This window comes from Corapipo altera, unplaced genomic scaffold (genome assembly GCF_003945725.1).
Source record: "Corapipo altera isolate COAL_440 unplaced genomic scaffold, ASM394572v1 61411, whole genome shotgun sequence".
Lineage (NCBI taxonomy): Eukaryota > Metazoa > Chordata > Aves > Passeriformes > Pipridae > Corapipo > Corapipo altera.
The window spans coordinates 27482438-27499429 of record NW_020884875.1 but is presented as its reverse complement, the minus strand read 5'-3'; the positions used below and the strand labels follow the sequence as shown (position 1 = coordinate 27499429).

General features: G+C 42.0%; 1 protein-coding gene and 1 long non-coding RNA gene across 6 annotated transcripts in view; one reads left to right on the top strand and one right to left on the bottom strand.

Annotated features, from left to right (window-relative positions):
- Positions 1 to 16992, bottom strand: part of NTRK2 (neurotrophic receptor tyrosine kinase 2) — a 208986-nt gene that overhangs the window by 41237 nt on the left and 150757 nt on the right. For both annotated transcript variants that reach the window (XM_027634775.1, XM_027634776.1), the window contains 2 exons: positions 12435 to 12607; positions 8130 to 8364 (listed from right to left, as the gene is read on the bottom strand). In XM_027634775.1, coding sequence (XP_027490576.1) covers positions 8130 to 8364; positions 12435 to 12607 — 408 coding nt within the window. The remainder of the gene's footprint in view (positions 1 to 8129; positions 8365 to 12434; positions 12608 to 16992) is intronic.
- Positions 4349 to 16992, top strand: part of LOC113943250 — a 29728-nt gene continuing 17084 nt past the window's right edge. For all 4 annotated transcript variants that reach the window (XR_003526262.1, XR_003526261.1, XR_003526260.1 and 1 more), the window contains exons 1-2: positions 4349 to 4717; positions 12542 to 12651. This is a non-coding gene — a long non-coding RNA (uncharacterized LOC113943250). The remainder of the gene's footprint in view (positions 4718 to 12541; positions 12652 to 16992) is intronic.

The window sequence follows — 16992 nt, the reverse complement described above, 5'->3', positions numbered from 1 at the left end:
GTGATCAAGTAGGTGTATATTGGTCATGAGTTAATTCAGACTGCTGATTTAAAAAAAATGCATCTGTTAGGACAGAGAGACTGTGGTACAGGTGTCTGGGGAAAAGTGCTGGCAGCAGGATCCTACTTATTTGCAGCATCCACTTCAGCGGAAGCGGCTGTGTGACAGGACAGGAGTGATTCAGGAGTTAGAAATCCAGGCTTCAGAAACACAAGACTGATCCTATCCAATTTTGTGGTATACCTGAGAGACATTTGAGAAGAACCCTGTCAGTGTTTTGCAGGTTGCTCCTTATTCATTTATTTAACTAAAGTCTTTCTTCAGGACTTGCACTGGTTACCTGCCTTTTTGTTTTCCCTCTTGTTGTATTATTTGGCTCTGGGTCAGCTTCAGTTTCCACTTTGCTCCAAGGCACTTAGGACAGGTGACACAGCCAGATGTGCTCTGAAGGGCATCACCAAATTCCAGTTATGTCACTGGCTGGTGCAGCTGGCTTGGGCCCACCTAGTGTTATACAGTTTGCCAGCTCGGCAGGTGATTTTCAGAGGAAAGACTGATGGGGATTGCTGTCACCTCCTGCTGTGTGTCAGGTGTGACTGACTTCCTAAAATCTCTCAGGAATTTTTGCCAAGCATAGTCTCTCTTTAGGGGTTTAGGACACTGTTGACACTCTTGACATCTTTTTTTTCCCCTGGTAGACTGAAATTTTTATGGCGTTTGGTGCCTTACATAGAAGGGGCTAAAGTATTAGTGAGTGTTGGGGTTTTTCGTGTAGCATGACGAGGTCTCAGGTTCTTATTGCTCCTATCCTTAACTCCTACTGCATGGCTTCCTGCAAGAGTGGAAGGCTTAGGTTCAGTAACCTATACCTCTTTTTCCAATCTGAACATAATGAATATCTCCTTAAATAGCAAAACACGGTACAAAATATGCAGAAGACTTTAAAGAGAAATGGGGTCATTTATACTTTATCCTCAGAACTGTATCCTTTATACTGAACTGCATCCTCTTGGTCTTCTACCTCATCTGTGCCAGCAGTGGAAGAAACTAATTTCAAGAAGGAGGATCCCAGAAATCACAGGCCTGTTAGTCTCACTTCAGTGTCAGGTAAAGTTATGAAGAATGTTATTCTAAAAGTATTGAAGGATGCCTGAAAAGCAATGTAGTCTTTGGTCACAGCCACCATGGCTTCATGAGACGAAAATCTTGCTTATAAAATTTCCTTTTATGACAAGGCCACTCACCTGGCTGATCAAGGAAAGCCAGTTGATATAATCTTTTTGGATTTCAGTAAAGCTTTCAATACTGTCTCTCACAGGATCCATCTGGACAAAACGTCCAGCACACAGCTGGATAAACACATCATGTGGTGGGTGAGCAATTGGCTCATGGGTCGAGCACAGAGGGTAACAGTGAATGGGGTAACATCAGACTGGTGACCTGTCACTAGTGGGGTTCCACAGGACTCCATCTTAGGCCCTCTGCTCTTCCACTTCTTCATAAATGACTTGGATGCAGGACTGGAAGGGACACTAAGCAAGTTTGCAGATGACACAAAACTTGAAGGAGCTGCTGACTCCCTCGAAGGCAGGGAGGCCCTGCAGAGAGACCTCAACAAATGAGAGGACTGGGCAACCACCAACCAGATGGAAAGTGCTGGATTCTGCACCTGGGATGGGGTAACCCTGGATGCACCTACAAACTGGAGTTCTGGTCGATGACAAGTTGAATATGAGTCAGCAGTGCCCTGGCACCCAGGAGGGCCAACCGTGTCCTGGGGTAATCAGGCACAGCATTGCTAACCGGTCAAGAGAGGGGATTATTCCTGTCTGCTCTGGTACAGCCTCACTTGGAATATTGTGTGCAGTTTTGGGCACCACAATAGAAGAAAGATATTAAGCTCTTAGAGAGCATCCAAAGGAGGGCAACAAAGATGGTGAAGGACCTTGAGGGGAAGCTGTATGAGGAGAGGATGAGGTCACTTGGTGTGTTCAGCCTGGAGAAGAGGAGACTGAGGGGAGACCTCATTGCAGTCTACAACTTCCTTGTGAGGGGAAGAAGAGGGATAGGCACTGATCTTTTCTCTGCAGTGACCAGTGACAGGACTCAAGAGAATGGCCTGACTTTGTGTCAGGGAAGGTTTAGGTTGGATATTAGAAAAAGGTTCTCCACCCAGAGGGTGGTTGGGCACTGGAACAGGCCCCCCAGGGAAGTGGTCACAGCAGAGTCACAGCCTGGCAGAGTTCAAGAAGTGCTTGGATGATACTCTCAGGCACACGCTGTGACTGTTGGGGTTGAACCTGTGCAGGGCTTAGAGTTGGACTTGATGATCCTTGCGAGTCCCTTCCAACTAGGCATATTCTGTGATTCTGTAATTTGTGAACCTCTCTACTGTTTAGGGCAAACTAGGCCTAAAGGAAGATGGAAACATCACTAACAGCCCCAGCCTTTTGACAGAGTTTTGAGTGATTTGTACAAGCAGAGGAAGAGAGTCCTTATTTTCTCCACTGTTCCTTGTGCTGTTGCATAAAGGCAAGTAGGTTATACAATAACTAAATAGGGATTACACAACTGAGCTCCATAAATCTAAATCAGAAACAGAGTCCCTATCCTGCACTGGACAAACAAAAACGTGGAAGGGTGAAGTTCTGGTCCTAATGAAGTTAATGGCAAAACTCTTGCTTAGTCTTGTGAGATCACAGTTTCATCCAAAATCTTGTCTCAAGCCTGTAGTTGGCTGACCAGGCTGGATATTTAAAACATATCCCTGTTGAGTGTTTCCAAGTACTGGACAAGATGACTTCTTTTTTTTCTTTTTTTTTTCTTTTTTTTTAAGCTTTTTGCTTATGATAAAGAAATGCAGAAAATATTTTAAGACCAAGTACTAAGCAACCACTTGCAAACCTGAACTGGAAGACTAAAAGGCCCTGATACATTATCTCTGAGTGCAAGAACAAATAATAACAAAGTAGTTGTTTCCATGATTCAGCGTCAATACTTTAAAGCACTGAAAGCTGCTTTGAAGCAATACCTGTGTATCTGAGCGAAAGACGAGAAACTCTGACCTGTGGAGGCTGGGAATCAAACAACAAAAACCAGTCACCAACAAAACAAATAAAAGACCCTAATGAACCTGAGACCCAAGCTCTGCAAGTAAATAACTTTGTGAAAGGATTCTTTGTGCTACAAGAACTGCAGTGCAGCATAGTGTCACTGGAGCTGTTTGGCACACAGGCCAAACCAATTATTTGACAGTTGTTTTACTTTGGCCTGGGGTGGACAGTAGTTCTGGGTAAGAAAAGTCTTTGCAGTTTTTTCATGTCCCCAGGCTCATCTGGTCTGATTATTGAAAACTATTGCTGTTACAGTGGATGCTAGCATGTACATAAGGGCTTCCCCCACCTACAAGACTCCTGCCCAATGAAAAAGAAAGGAAAAAAGAACTGGGGAGAAAGAAGAAAGCTTGTGCAATCAGGGCCACACATCACATGCATTCCCAGCCCAAGGCTTAGCTCTCTCCCCGTCTTCCCTGAGGTATCTCTCAGGAACTGAGCTGATTCAATGTATAATGTCGTTTACAAGCTAACAGTGCACAATGACTTGGGATCATCCTTATCTTACAGAAGCAAGTGATAAATAATCTTGGGCAAATCTAACATCACGACTGGGTGGGAGGATCCCGAAAAACCAATTCCAATGTATCAATAAACACAAACGCCAAACCACTTATTGCAGAACATTTTGGAGTTGTGTAAATCCCTCCAACAAGCATCAGATAAAGCTGTCAGGGTTGGGGATTAATTGCTTCTCCGTATGTGTTTAACCCTGAGCAGTTAAAAAGACTTAGCCTGCTACAAACAACTGGCTATGGTAGGTCAGTGCCATTCCAGTATTATCGCTGACTTAGGCCTGCCATGGATGTAATTCTCCAGGCAACCATCTGGGAAGTTATCATTGCCTTGACTATTTCAGGACCAGGCTCTGATCAGCTCACATATGGCCCAAGCAGGGCAAGCCAAAACCTCACAGGTTCAACTGTAACTTCCAACTTTTATCACTGCAAAATACAATGGTGTGGCAGGCTGTGGCTCTGTCCCTCCTCTGCACCAGTTACAAAGTAGCTGGAACATGAGCGGCCAGATAAATGATCCTTTTTTTTTTCTTACTGTGTAGAACAAATAACTACCCAGCTTGAAGTTTCATATCCAACCATCTCCCTGAAAGCTTACAACATCAACTTGGATGTAGCCATGTTATTTTACATTATCCCCTCTGACACTTGTTTACTTCCTTCTCCCTTCATTCATGTTTGTGTCTTTTACTAACAATTCTTTACATTTACCTTTCCCACCTTACTTGTTCCCTCCCTCACATCCATGCACCCTCTTCGCACTACTCCCTCTTCCTTTTCCTTTGTTACATAGTGGACCACACAGAACCCCTCCTTGACCTCAAAAGTAAGTGATGATGATGGAGAGAAGAAGGAAAGAAGAGAGTGATTCTGTATAAGAGGCAGTGGGAAATGCAGTGTACCCCTTGAACGAGGTCTTTTGAGAGGTATCGAAGGACTATCCGGGTTACACAGAATTTCCTTTGGTGAACTGCTGCTTTCTCCAGGTCATGGGTCTTGTTCTAAATCCATGTTTCACTGGGTAGAAGATTTGCTTGAATACTCATGTGTAAGACTCAAGGATTAAATCTAGAGGTATATGAGCAGGTAAGATGATGCCACAGTCAGTACATTATCATGCACCTAAGTCAGGCCTCAGTTGTTTCCTGGAAATCCCTATGATTACTGAGCTTCTATCCCTTTTTGCAGGTAGTTTTTATGTAGCAGGGAGTTACTATTTTTTTCCCAAAAATAAGCAGTGCATATGTTTAAAAATGCTGCCTCTGATAGTAAAGATCTTTGCAACAGTCACTGTTCAGCATACACATTCATTCTTAAGTGTAACAGCTAACATGGTAAACACTGAAGTACAGAACAGAGATGCCTTCAGTCCCAACAAGTATTGCAAAAATGCAATATGCAAAATCAGATGCAAAATAAGAAACCCTGGCCCTTGGTGTTCACCGGTGTCTTTGCAAACAGAGGCACTGATTACCATCCTGTATATTTTTTCTAAGTTCTAAAGTGCAGTCAGGCTTGTTTTACATTGATCAAATAACTCGAAGTGCCAAGTTTCCAAAATAACAATTTATAAGAGGAATCTGGATCATATGCTTACTAAATACTAGGTTTGTCTTTGAAAGAAAAGACCATTAACAGGGGAGACTTACTTCTCAGTTGTCAAGTGAATTAGCATTCATCAATAATTCTTGTGTGTAGTTTCCTTTGCCCTGTTCAGCCTCAGCCAGATGTAGAGACAATTTCTTTCCAGATGTGGTAGTTTGGGCTAGGCCTTCCTTGGTGACCAGTTTGTAGCCAAGGAAGGGTCCAGATTTACCCAGTATTCCTTACGATTTTTACATAAGCAAGACTATAAGAAGAAAGGAGGAGAGGCCTTCGCTCTCTTTCCTTCCGGCGGCTTGGAGGTGCAGGTTCCCTGCTGTTGAGTCTGCCATGTTGGGGAGCAAGGCCTGGTAAGGCCTTGTCGACCTTGGGAGGCGGAGGTTGCCAGCGATCGTCCCGGAGTGACTCTCCGTTGTCCCAAGGAGAGTGGTGGGATATTTCTTTGCTAACTTTAGTTACTAGATCTCGGGCTACTGACCGGGATATATATATATTTTATTTTGGTTTTGTTCCCTTTTTCCCTTTCCCTTGTGAAATTGTATATATTTTAATTGTATATAATTGTAATATAAGTATAAATATATTTATATATATCACTTTAGCTGTCTCTCTCTCGTTTCGGGTTTTCTTGGTTGTTTTTCTCCCTCTTCTCCTCCCTGAGGTTTTGGCGGGGGGGCACTTCTTGTAGTGAGGTTTGGAGACTTGGTAGGGAGCCAGCTTCAAACCATATCACCAGACATCCCACAAACACTGATGCTGAGGTGACACTCTTCTTTACTAACACAGCAGTCCAAACTGAGTGGCTAAGAAAGAGGCCTTTATTTTATCTCTAAGGAATTCACTGGCAACAAGTCATGTGAGAAGCAGATACATAACATGTGGTTAAAGATGATGAGTTAGTTTATCTTACAGGATAAACTCTAGGGTTTGTAAATTAACAGCTTGGCCACGGATTGCCTTTCCCAAGCTACAAACACCTGACAGCTTAAGTTCCAATCATGAAATTACAAATGTGATAGCAAACAACAAATGCTGTCAACTACATGATTTGCCACATAGCACCAAGACAGTGTCAACAACAGTAATTAATGCACACAGTTATGTTTATCCCAGCAATTCTAGAAGGTCTTTGGAAACTTCAGACATCATTTTATGGCAACCACGTTCAGCAAAACCAGCAAGAATGAACAAGCACAACCAGCTATTCCTACCCTCTGCAAAACAACTTTTCAACCATAAGAAGTAGGTCTAAAGCCCTGGCTTAAGGCAGTGTGGTGGGGGGAAACAGTTTTCCCCCTGAAGTTATAAAACAGTAAAACACCAGGGGGTGGTCACCCTTGAAGTTTTGAAGTTTTACCCAATGAGTGCTTCTGCAAAATATAAATATATCACAAGCAGAATGGAAGAGAAGGTAGTTGTTGAAGAAGTAGCCATGTTGTGCAACAAACATGCAGCCAAGGAAGACACAGAGTTGTCTGAGAGAGCCGAGAGAGAGCCAGCAGCAGAGAGAGCACAACTAAGCTCTACAGAGATGGAGTTGGGGTAAGAAACTGAACCAAAAACCCAAAACTCCTTTTGTGACCTTTCCTAAGTGGAAATCATGGGCTCCTACTGAATGGAAGTCCTAAAACTCCAGCAGAACTGCAGAAAAGAGCTGAAAAGCTTAGGCGTCCTTGAAAGCTGGACCGGGACGATTAAAGGAATGTGGAGGGGGTGACGTTGGCCCCCCTCGCTGCCACTGTTAAGCTAAGCTAGCAGCCTGAGATCAGAGCACAGAAGCTCTGATAGAATGGTTGAGGCAAAGACTTTCAACTGAAAGCTACCCTAACGTTCTGACTCAGAGGTAGATCCCCCGAGGAAGGGACTTTCACAAAGATGCCCCGGCACTTCGTGATACGCCCGTCATGAAGCGAGTTTTGTCCCTGCTGGTAGTCCATGGGTGAGACCTCTGACTGGAACCGAAGAGCTGAGGGAGGGAGAGGAGACCCCCCTCATGTGTACTGGCAGAGATCCAGCTACAGCTGCTGCATGGAAGAGAGAAACAGAGAACCTGCTGCCTTAGAGACATTGCTGCTCTGACAGTGGAAAGGGATCTTTTCCTTCTTCCCTCATGGACTTTTATTTGGAGGGGAGAAGAGATTTGATCCATTGTAAATACTTCTATGTCATGGTAGAGATAGCTAAGATTGCATATAATGTATTGTAGTATTTATTTGTACAGTCATTGTAATATATTCCCTTTCCCCCATTCTGAGTCTTGTGTGGTGTCTGGAAAACCAGTCTCACATTGGGTTGAGATGTGGGAGGAGGCTTGGACTAGGGAATTGGATTTTTGAGGCTCTCAAACCACAACAGGCAGGAAAAGCTTAATGACAGCTTTTCAGGTGCTGAGTGTATAAAAATTTCTCACATAGTTTCTTCTTGAGTAAAATAACTGGTCATGCTGTTGTCCAGTACTTACACTTTCTCTAGTTAACTGAAACATTCTAAATCTCCCCAAAGTCAAAATTTCCATTTGTCTTTGCCAAATTTAAGAACATATTTTAATAACTTCAAAGTGTTGAACCAAATTCGATTACCAACTCTTCATTTTTGTCTGCTGCTTTTTCTTCACTAAAGCCAGTGCAAAATTTTTGCCCAGAGAAAAAGACCTTTCTGTGATTTAATTATCAAAATCTAAACCCAACATATATAAAAAACAAGACATAACAATCTTACCCTGACTAACTCTCCAAATTTACCAAAACTTTTTAACTCAAAACCAGGTTCTCCATATGCCAGCCTCTAAATTACTTGACGGACAGATGGTTGAGTACAAAAGCAGTATCAGTCACACCAATGTGGTAATAAGACTGAACAGGACCTAGATTATTTCCTATTACAGCAGTTCACTTACCCGATAGTAGTCTGTGCTGTACACATCCCTAGACATCCCAAAATCCCCAATCTTCACCAGCAGGTTTTCACCAACCAGACAATTCCGGGTAGCAAGATCCCGATGTACGAAGTGCTGTGATGCCAGGTAAACCATACCAGATGCAATCTGCTGGGCAATGTGAAGCATCTGGGATTGGGTCAGCTCAGCAGGACGGTTGCCTTCTGCCATCAGTCCTGCATCTGGTCCATGCGCCCTGCACCAAAACACAAGCGGATAAACTGACAGGCCACTTGTAAAATGGAGAGGTAAAGGGCATTAGTGAGTTTAAATTGATGCCTTAAGCCCTTAATGTTTTTTTTTTATTTTTCTAATATTGGTAAACCTTATAAGTTTTATAAGCATATTTTAAAAGCAGCAACCCTCCCTTGTCCCTTTCCCTTTCCCTGTAGCACCCTTGTTTACACATTCCTTAACCCTCTTACCCCATTCTATGCTCCCTATATCAGTCCTACCCCTGAATCCAGTAGAAATGTTTAGTCTTTTGTCAAGGCAAGGCCTAGAATGTTGGCAGAATAGCATATCAGGGCCTGAACAACAAAATGAAGTCAAGAATTAGGTAACTATGTACCCTTTGTGCTCTGAAGAAGATGAAGATGGGATGAACAGAGGGTCCCAAAATACACCCCAGACCCATTTTCAGGGGGTGGACCTGGGGTGGTCCAGAGCAAAGGCCACAGGGTAGACACATTTGGGATTGGATGGATGGTATTATAAAATGTAACGTCTCAGGCATGGCCTGCGCGCGTCTTGTAACATCTTTTGCCTTGGCATAATAAACCCTTTCTTATCTCACCCCTAATTAACTGCTCCGGAGATTTTTTTCAGCACCTAAATTCCACGGCATCAAAATCTACACAATGCAGTCAAAAGGGCTACAAATTCCTTGGTGAAACAGGGAAAAAATTGTATCTTGGCTTTTTTCATTTGCTGTTTCCTTCATTGTGGGAAAGATAGGTGGTGTGAAGAGCCTTACACAATAGGATATGTATTACTCAAGGAAATAAGCCACATGTGTTCACAATAATACCCATCTGTCAGAAAACACCACCTTTCTCCTGTTCCAATCTAGTACTCCAGAGAAAGGCTGACAAAAACACCTGTTTAGTAACACTATAAGTGTGAAAGACAATTGAGGGAAAGGCAATGAAGTGGCATGCATAGCATCACCTTTCCTATGATTGGCATGCCTTGATTTCTAGAGGGAGACACGACATTGACCCCTTCCATCTTTTCTTTAAGAAGAAAAAGTTCACTTCCTTCTGAGAAACAAGGGCAGCAATCTTAGATTTATACTTCTAGTTTCCTATCCAAATGCACAGCAGGAAAGAATTTTTGCTTATTTCATCACCAAGGGTGAGTCTTATCTGAGATGGGAATTCCTGAGGATAGGATGAGGACACAAAACACACATTATTTGAAACACCAAAAAACCAGCTTCAGAAATACAAGCTAGCAAGTCTCTAAGATGCAACAATCAACTGATTAAGGAGAATACTTCTATGCACTCCAGCAAAAACAGAGAAGTTTTGCATTAGAAAGGCCCAGCGAAGTACTGGGACACATGTGCTTCACCCATCTTAACTATGTTAGCTCTGAAATGCATGTACATCCTAGTATCTTGAAGATACTATATGCACAACATTTTACAGTAAGAATTACTAGCTAATCCTTATCCAGTTAGCAGGATCATCTGGCAATCATTCTTCATTTGATACAGCTTATAATATTCTGAATACCCTCTCCCTTTCATTCAATTTTCCTGTGTTTTCAGAAGCCTTTTTTACTCCTTTTCGGAAGACTATTCTTTCTAAGAGACCACCTCTCTTTTTCCCTCATCAACTTTTGCTTTTGAAAAATGCTCTAGAACTGATTTTTATTTCCTCTCAAAGCCCTTCCTTCCTATAAAGGGGAGTTTCAGAGAATTGCCTTCCTAATCAACAGAGGTGAGGCCTTAATTTATGTCTAAGGGAAGGGTGCAGGAGTTTGGAAAAGAGTTGCAAATTAATCGAATCTGTGAGATCAGTTCTGACACTACCTATCAGAAACATAATATTAAAATTGCCCAAGGGAAGAATTTCATGAGAAAAGTGACACAAAAGAAAATGGAGGGTGTGTAACACTGCTGGGACTGCATCTGGTACCAGGCAAAGCCAGTTCTCTGCCACAGGGTATGTACATACAGCCATTCACCTGGTGTGGTTGCTAGAGGGGAATAAATGGGAGGATAAGAAATCTCCAACTAAAACTCACAGGCAAATTCCTACTGAAACACATTGTACCTTTATCATGCATGGATTTTTTAATGACTGTTCTCAGACATGAAACTCTGAGTAGCTAAATTAGAGAACTCATCACATTTTGCTAGCCTTCATGAGAACATGGTCTGTGTCTAATGAAACCTTTAGATTATTCCTAATGCTCCATCCACCTTGCTTGTTCTCTTGATGCTGGTCATAAATAAGGTGATCCTCAGTGTCTACAACAGCCAGGAACATTGACAGAGATATTCTCTGCAGCGACAACAGACTCCACTAGTTAGAACAAGCACTGGGCAGCCATGACTTTGAGGCTTTAGTCCTAGACCTACACAGCCTTTGGCTGCATGCAGACAGCCAGACTCATTTGGGTTAAACTTTTGGATCAATTTTTCCCCAACAGCCTTTGGCGGCGCTGCAGGGTAAGAAATACAGGCTCTCTTAGCCCGCTTTGCTACAAACCTGTGGTCTGCAGCACAAGCTGCAGCAAATATGAGAGGAAGGACAAACTGGAGCCGAGGTTTAACAGCTTGTCCCAGTATAATCATTTTATGTAGGAAATATACTGTCTGCTGAACTACTTTTCTGTACAATAATTCAAAATCAGAGTTAAAAGGTAAGAAAAGGCCAATCAAAAAGAATCAAAGCTTAAGTATTTCTTATGAAATAAGAAATTATTTCTCATCAGCTGAGAATCTGGCTTCTTTTAATGGAAATTCAGTGTTCTGTAAACATACTGGAATGGTATCAAGGGAAATTGCAGTTTCCCCAAACTTCTGATTCACAGCAGAAGACCAATCAGGCCAATACAAATGCCCTGAATTCTTAAATATATTTAAATCCTCTGCCAGAGAGACAATCAGTCTGGGAAAAGTAGCAGTCTTTGCTCTGCATCCCCAGTTCAGAACCCAGTCTCCAGGTCAAACTTGTCAGCCCTGCCAATAAGGGAGCATGCTAGTTTTTGTCACTGGTTTTTATGATGTGGCCATTTGTTCAAGAGATCAGAAAGACAGCAAACTCGTTTCACATAGGCTACTGAAAGTGCATATATGGTGACACTAGTAATCACTAGTCATTTCAACGAGACAGAAAACATGAACACACTTAAAGGGACATCAGGTTTGATTGTTTTACAGTTTTGTTACAGATATCTTTCCAAAGTGGTGGTAACTTCTAGTTATCTTCAGCAGGAGAGACCTCTGTATGTTGAAATGTCTTTGTGATATATTTTGATGAAAATTACATAGAATGCGCTGAAACAACAGTCCCTTATATTTTTAATATAGTAGCAAAAGCTATGCCTTAACTGCTTATTTGTATGTTAATGAATGCAGGCTAGCGGAAATAGCATATATATGAAGCCTCTGTTCACAACTTCCGGGTTCATAAGTTACCAATTATTGTGAAACTTAGGTATCATCTATTTATTTATGACTGCTTTACTGTCAGTTCTCAATTTCTGATGCATATTCCTGAACAGTTTTATGAAATAAAGCCCTAATCCAGACCCCAAGATGCAGCATTTTCCAATTCACAGAAGCTTCCATGGTTCACATTTTTTTTGCTGTAGACTTATGGTAGTCTTTCCAAAACACTGAGAAGAGAGAAGAGAAAAGGGTTTAGACCTCAAAAGCTCCTAGACGCCTACAGATAGTGATAGGTGTTGAGTGGGATCTTCCAAGTGCTATCAGAAAGCCTACAAGAAAATGTTTCCTACTGTAGGATTTATAACCAAACATTTCAGAATACACTGAAATATATTGGAAACAATATTTCTTTGGTTCACATTTGCTTGGTAAAAAGCATAAGGCTTGACTTAATGGTACTTCCAAACAGGTAAAGAGACTGAGCCCCACATCCCAGTACAGAAGATAAGAGTCACACAATCTGTACTCCTAGATGTCAATATTTGCCAGTGGTAGTAGTTAATTTGACATTAGGTACCAGTAACACCTACCTTTTCTGCCCACTTTTGGCTCAGCAGCACAATATATGTTCATGGGTTTACCTGAGGAATTTGTTAAGATCTCCATGCTTCATATATTCAAAGACCATGATGAGCGGATCACCCTCAACACAGACGCCATAGAACTTGACAATGTGCTCATGCTGCAGGTTAGTGAGCAGCTCTGCCTCACGGTGGAAGTCCTTGCGGGCATTGTCGCTGGCATCCTTCAGTGTCTGATGGAGAGAATGAAAATGTAAAGGACAGATGTTCACAGAAGGTAGGGAACATGTAGGACAGCACTGTAAGGGTAAGACACGGACATTCTACAGCACAGAGGATGAAGTAAGTATTTTCTTAATAACTCTTTTAGAAATGCAGATGTGATCCTTAAGTGCAATTAAAAAATGGCAGTGCAGTTTTCATTCGCCTGCCACATGTTATCCTAAACAACATTTTTTCTTGTAAGAGGATGTAGGAATACTCATGCTCTTGCTGTGGCAAGTGTTTTCCAAACACAGAGCAAATAAACTGATCTCATCCAAAAATATACTCATACACAGCTGGTTTGTATGCTTTAGCATCTAACTTATGGAACCCCTAGTATCCTGTTTGCATTTACCTTTCTTGTTAGCTCCTTAAAATAAAACTCTGCTTGTTTAAAATACTTGGTGGTAACATAGATGTATTCTTTATGTATTATTAGCGTCACTGTTGCTGTTAGTCCCCATCGTGTGCTACACATTAGGTAGATTTACACAAGCTTATGTCCCTAGATCGGAACTTACAACCTAAGCCAGAAACTCCTGTAAATCTATTCACATGCCTAAAATTAGGCATAAGTAACTGCAGGATCACTCTTGAAGTGATAGGCAGAGAGGAAGGCAGATGCAGATCAGAATTCTGGAGTGTCACTTTTTCTTACCTCTTTTTATTTATATAGCTCTAAATTCTTGCACATTTTAATTTTGAAAGAAATATATCAACATTGGATCAAATAGGAGGCTTAAATGTTGTATAATGAAATAATATTAATTAAACTGTCAAACACAGGCTGTTTCAGATTTCTTCTTAAGAACTACAGTTCATGAACAAATCAACACTTTCATGCACCAAAAAAAGAGGAAGTTCTGACACCAGTTAAATGAGGAATAATTACAATTGGCAATAAACCACTAATAGACTCTATATTCAAGTGGTATAGTGGTTTCACTATAATAGTTCAAACAATATTTTTAAAACTGCAAAGGAAAGATGGCAAGTTACCAATGTTCACATATTATTCTTCACAGAAACTGCTGTCTGGGCTCTCTACATCTGGATTTTAACAATACCTAGGCTTAATACAATAGAAGACAAGACACAAAAGTAGTTGCAAAGTTTTAGCTAAAGATGCTTTCTCCTGGCTATCTAGTCACTTTATTTTCCATCTTGAATTAATATACAGAGCATGGGATCAACCACATTCATCAGAAGAGACACAGAACAAACTGATACTGTGCAATCATTCTACCAACAAACTGAATTTTCAGCTACAATAGTCATGGTCGGTTCAAGATTTTTGTTCCATAGAGACAATTCTGCCCATTTTTCTAATATTATATGTATGCATGTGCAACGTACAGACTCGTAGATGACCGTCATTAAAAAACACTTGCTTTACTTGTGAAACTGCAACCCCAGGTCTTGAAAATGAAAAGCTACCACAACAAGATTCAGATGGGGGAACAAGGAGCAGGGCAGATTAGATAGCTGTCTTCCAAGTTCACGGGCTTTTCCCTGTGGATTTCAGGCTCTGTGGATTCTAGAGGCAAGAGAAATCACTTATGCCACAGTTGTCCCTTCCCTGAGGGATGGACTTATGAATCTTAAATGTCTTCAGGCCCAGAATCCTTCTTTCGTAAGTTTTACCAATAATGATGCAACAAGGATATTGCATCGTCAAGGCTTCACAAGTCAGTATACACAGCTATATCATGTATATCAAATTTGCTGCCCACTATAGTCTACACACAATCACGTCTGAACCGAGTGAAGACATTTCCAAGCTCTGGGATGCGGCTTTAACATGATACAGGCACCAACCCACAGTCCAGTCTACATTATATGTAATGAAACCACGGGGAATAATTCTGTTGTCATTTGAGTTTCCTCTGGTAGTTTAATGTATAAAGTGATTGGACTGTAATTCCTCTCAACAGAATTAGAAAAACAATTCATATAAACCCAATTTTTAAATAAAAGCAACCTGGAAAAAAACTGACAGGGAGAAACAGAGGCTGATCCTCTTTCCAGTGGGTTCTTTCCCTGGAAGGACAGTAAAAATGCTGACAGCTATGCCCTGTGAGGATGGCATATTGCATATTTGAGAAGATGCTTTTTATCTCACAGAAACTGCAAAATTATCGTATGACAGAGCAGTTGCCATGGCAATTCTGCATTTTCTGTCAAACAGAAAAATGCAGAAAGGTCTAAAATTCAGGTAAAACTCATGCAGTATTTCACCAAGGGGTGACTTGAATTTTTATCACCCACCATTGCAAAATCTTCTTTTTGTTATTTCATGCAGTGCATAGAATAGACGCAATGCATGAGAGAGAGCTGGCACAGTCAGGCAAAGAGGAGACTGGAAGGTGAAAAAAATTATAAGTATGTAGAATTTACTTAGAAATGACACTGACTAATGCATTTAACTTGATCTCAGCACAAGACAAAAAAATAAAACCAAAATAAAACCGTAAGAGCACTAAAAGAGAAAAAGACATATTAATTACTATTATCATTACTGACAACTGCGCCAAAGCTCTGCATACAAAGCACTCTCACCAGTCGACACGAGGTGTTCCCAAGTAGGATCTGAGATTCAACCACATGTACCTTCCAGCCACTCAAGCCAGCATTAAGGAAGAGGGACAGGCTTCCTGGGGCAACAGAGGGAGCTCCCGGCCCTCATAGAAGCTCCACATCTGCCGAGTTCATCATTGTGACAGTTGGACCACTACCCCTTGCTTAGTCTCCACTACAGAGTCCCTGTCCATCTGGTCTGTGCAGACTTGTGCTCTGTAGTGAGTGTGAACTGCCAGCTCCTTACCCCGTGCTGACACCAAAAAGCTGCATTCATGGGCAAGTCAGAGCAAGAAGAGGAGAATATGGTTGTCACCAACATCAGCAGGACTTGGTATCGAAATTCTCATGACATATGACCTTTCTACTGTTCCAGCCTTCCCCTATGAAACCATTGCTACTGCTCCTCAACACCATACAAAGCTGAGTGGTATGTGTCCTCAAGAAACGAAGGGATGGTTTTCTACCTTCTTGGAAATGAAGATCCAAAGATTTGGAAACCTTTGGTTTTCCTGTGTGGGTGCCATGGAAATGTTCTTGATCTCATGCACATAGCAGTCTGCTAGCTGAGCTCTATCCTTGAGCAGAACAGGGTGAATCCCCTTCGAACCTCCCAAGGGAGGCAGAGGCAGCTGCTAACCTGTGCCTTGTCAGTCAGTCTCACTTCCAGCTCTGGACAGGCTAAGAGATTATGCCTAGGGATCCAATCCTGTGAGGAGACAGCACTGAGCCAGGCCTGAACAACCACAGTGGCACAGCAAAATGCCTCTCAAGGAAAGAGTAACTTTTCCTTCCTCCACCTTCTGTTCTCTAAAAGTGCCTACAGCAAATAGTGTGCTGAAACGATGTGGTAATTAACTCACATGGGGGAAAGCTAGTACAATGCCCATGCTCACAGGGTTTGTCCCATGGCAAGCATTTCTAAACATTTTGTGCTGCCCTCAAAAGACTAAACTAATCAAAACTAATTTAAACGAATTGTCTTTCTCCTCTCCCAAGGAGCAAAAGCTCAAGCTCTTTGTGCTGTTTATGCTAAGGCTGATCTTTTTTTATCTTCCCAGAGTTTTCTGGGCCTCTTAGCTCCTAAATAATTTGCTGCAGCATGTCAGCATTTTGGATACCAGCTGGCTGAAAAGAAGAAGCAAACGTGTTGAGTTATAAGGAGAGATGCTCAGAGCCAGGCATGAACCTTACAGTTGTCCAGCAACTGGCAGGCACAGGCAGCTGCCAGGGACCACCAGCATCCTGAGAGACATCGTGCAGGTGAGACTGTGCCTCCTTGCTGCTGAAATCCCCTTGGCACTAGCTCTTACTCCTCACCAAGTACATATTCCACTGGTCTCACCAAATCTATGTCATGGTGATGGATGTGTTCTGGTTTTGCCCATGGGCTAAAGCTCTCTAAAGCCCTTGCTGTGTGTCAGAAGGAGCTGCCGTTGCTGCTGGCAGAAAAGTCTGCTCCTCTAAGACTAAAACTAAGACACTGCCAAATCCTGTGCTCAGCACTGGGATCCAAACACAGTCCTCTGGATAGCTGTCTGCACTCCAGTTAGGTCCCATCCCTTGACCTCCACTGTGACTGAAGGATACTTGTGATCTATGTTGGTACCATAGGAAAAGAGAGAAGTGTTAGGCAATTAACCCCTCTTACATAACAATCAATCCAGTGGCTCAGTTCACCAAAAAATTTGCTCTTTGACAGCAGCCAGAGTCATGTCTTTAAGAGCCAATGGCAGAAACATAAAATGGGCATAACCTGTCCCCAGAGATAATTCTT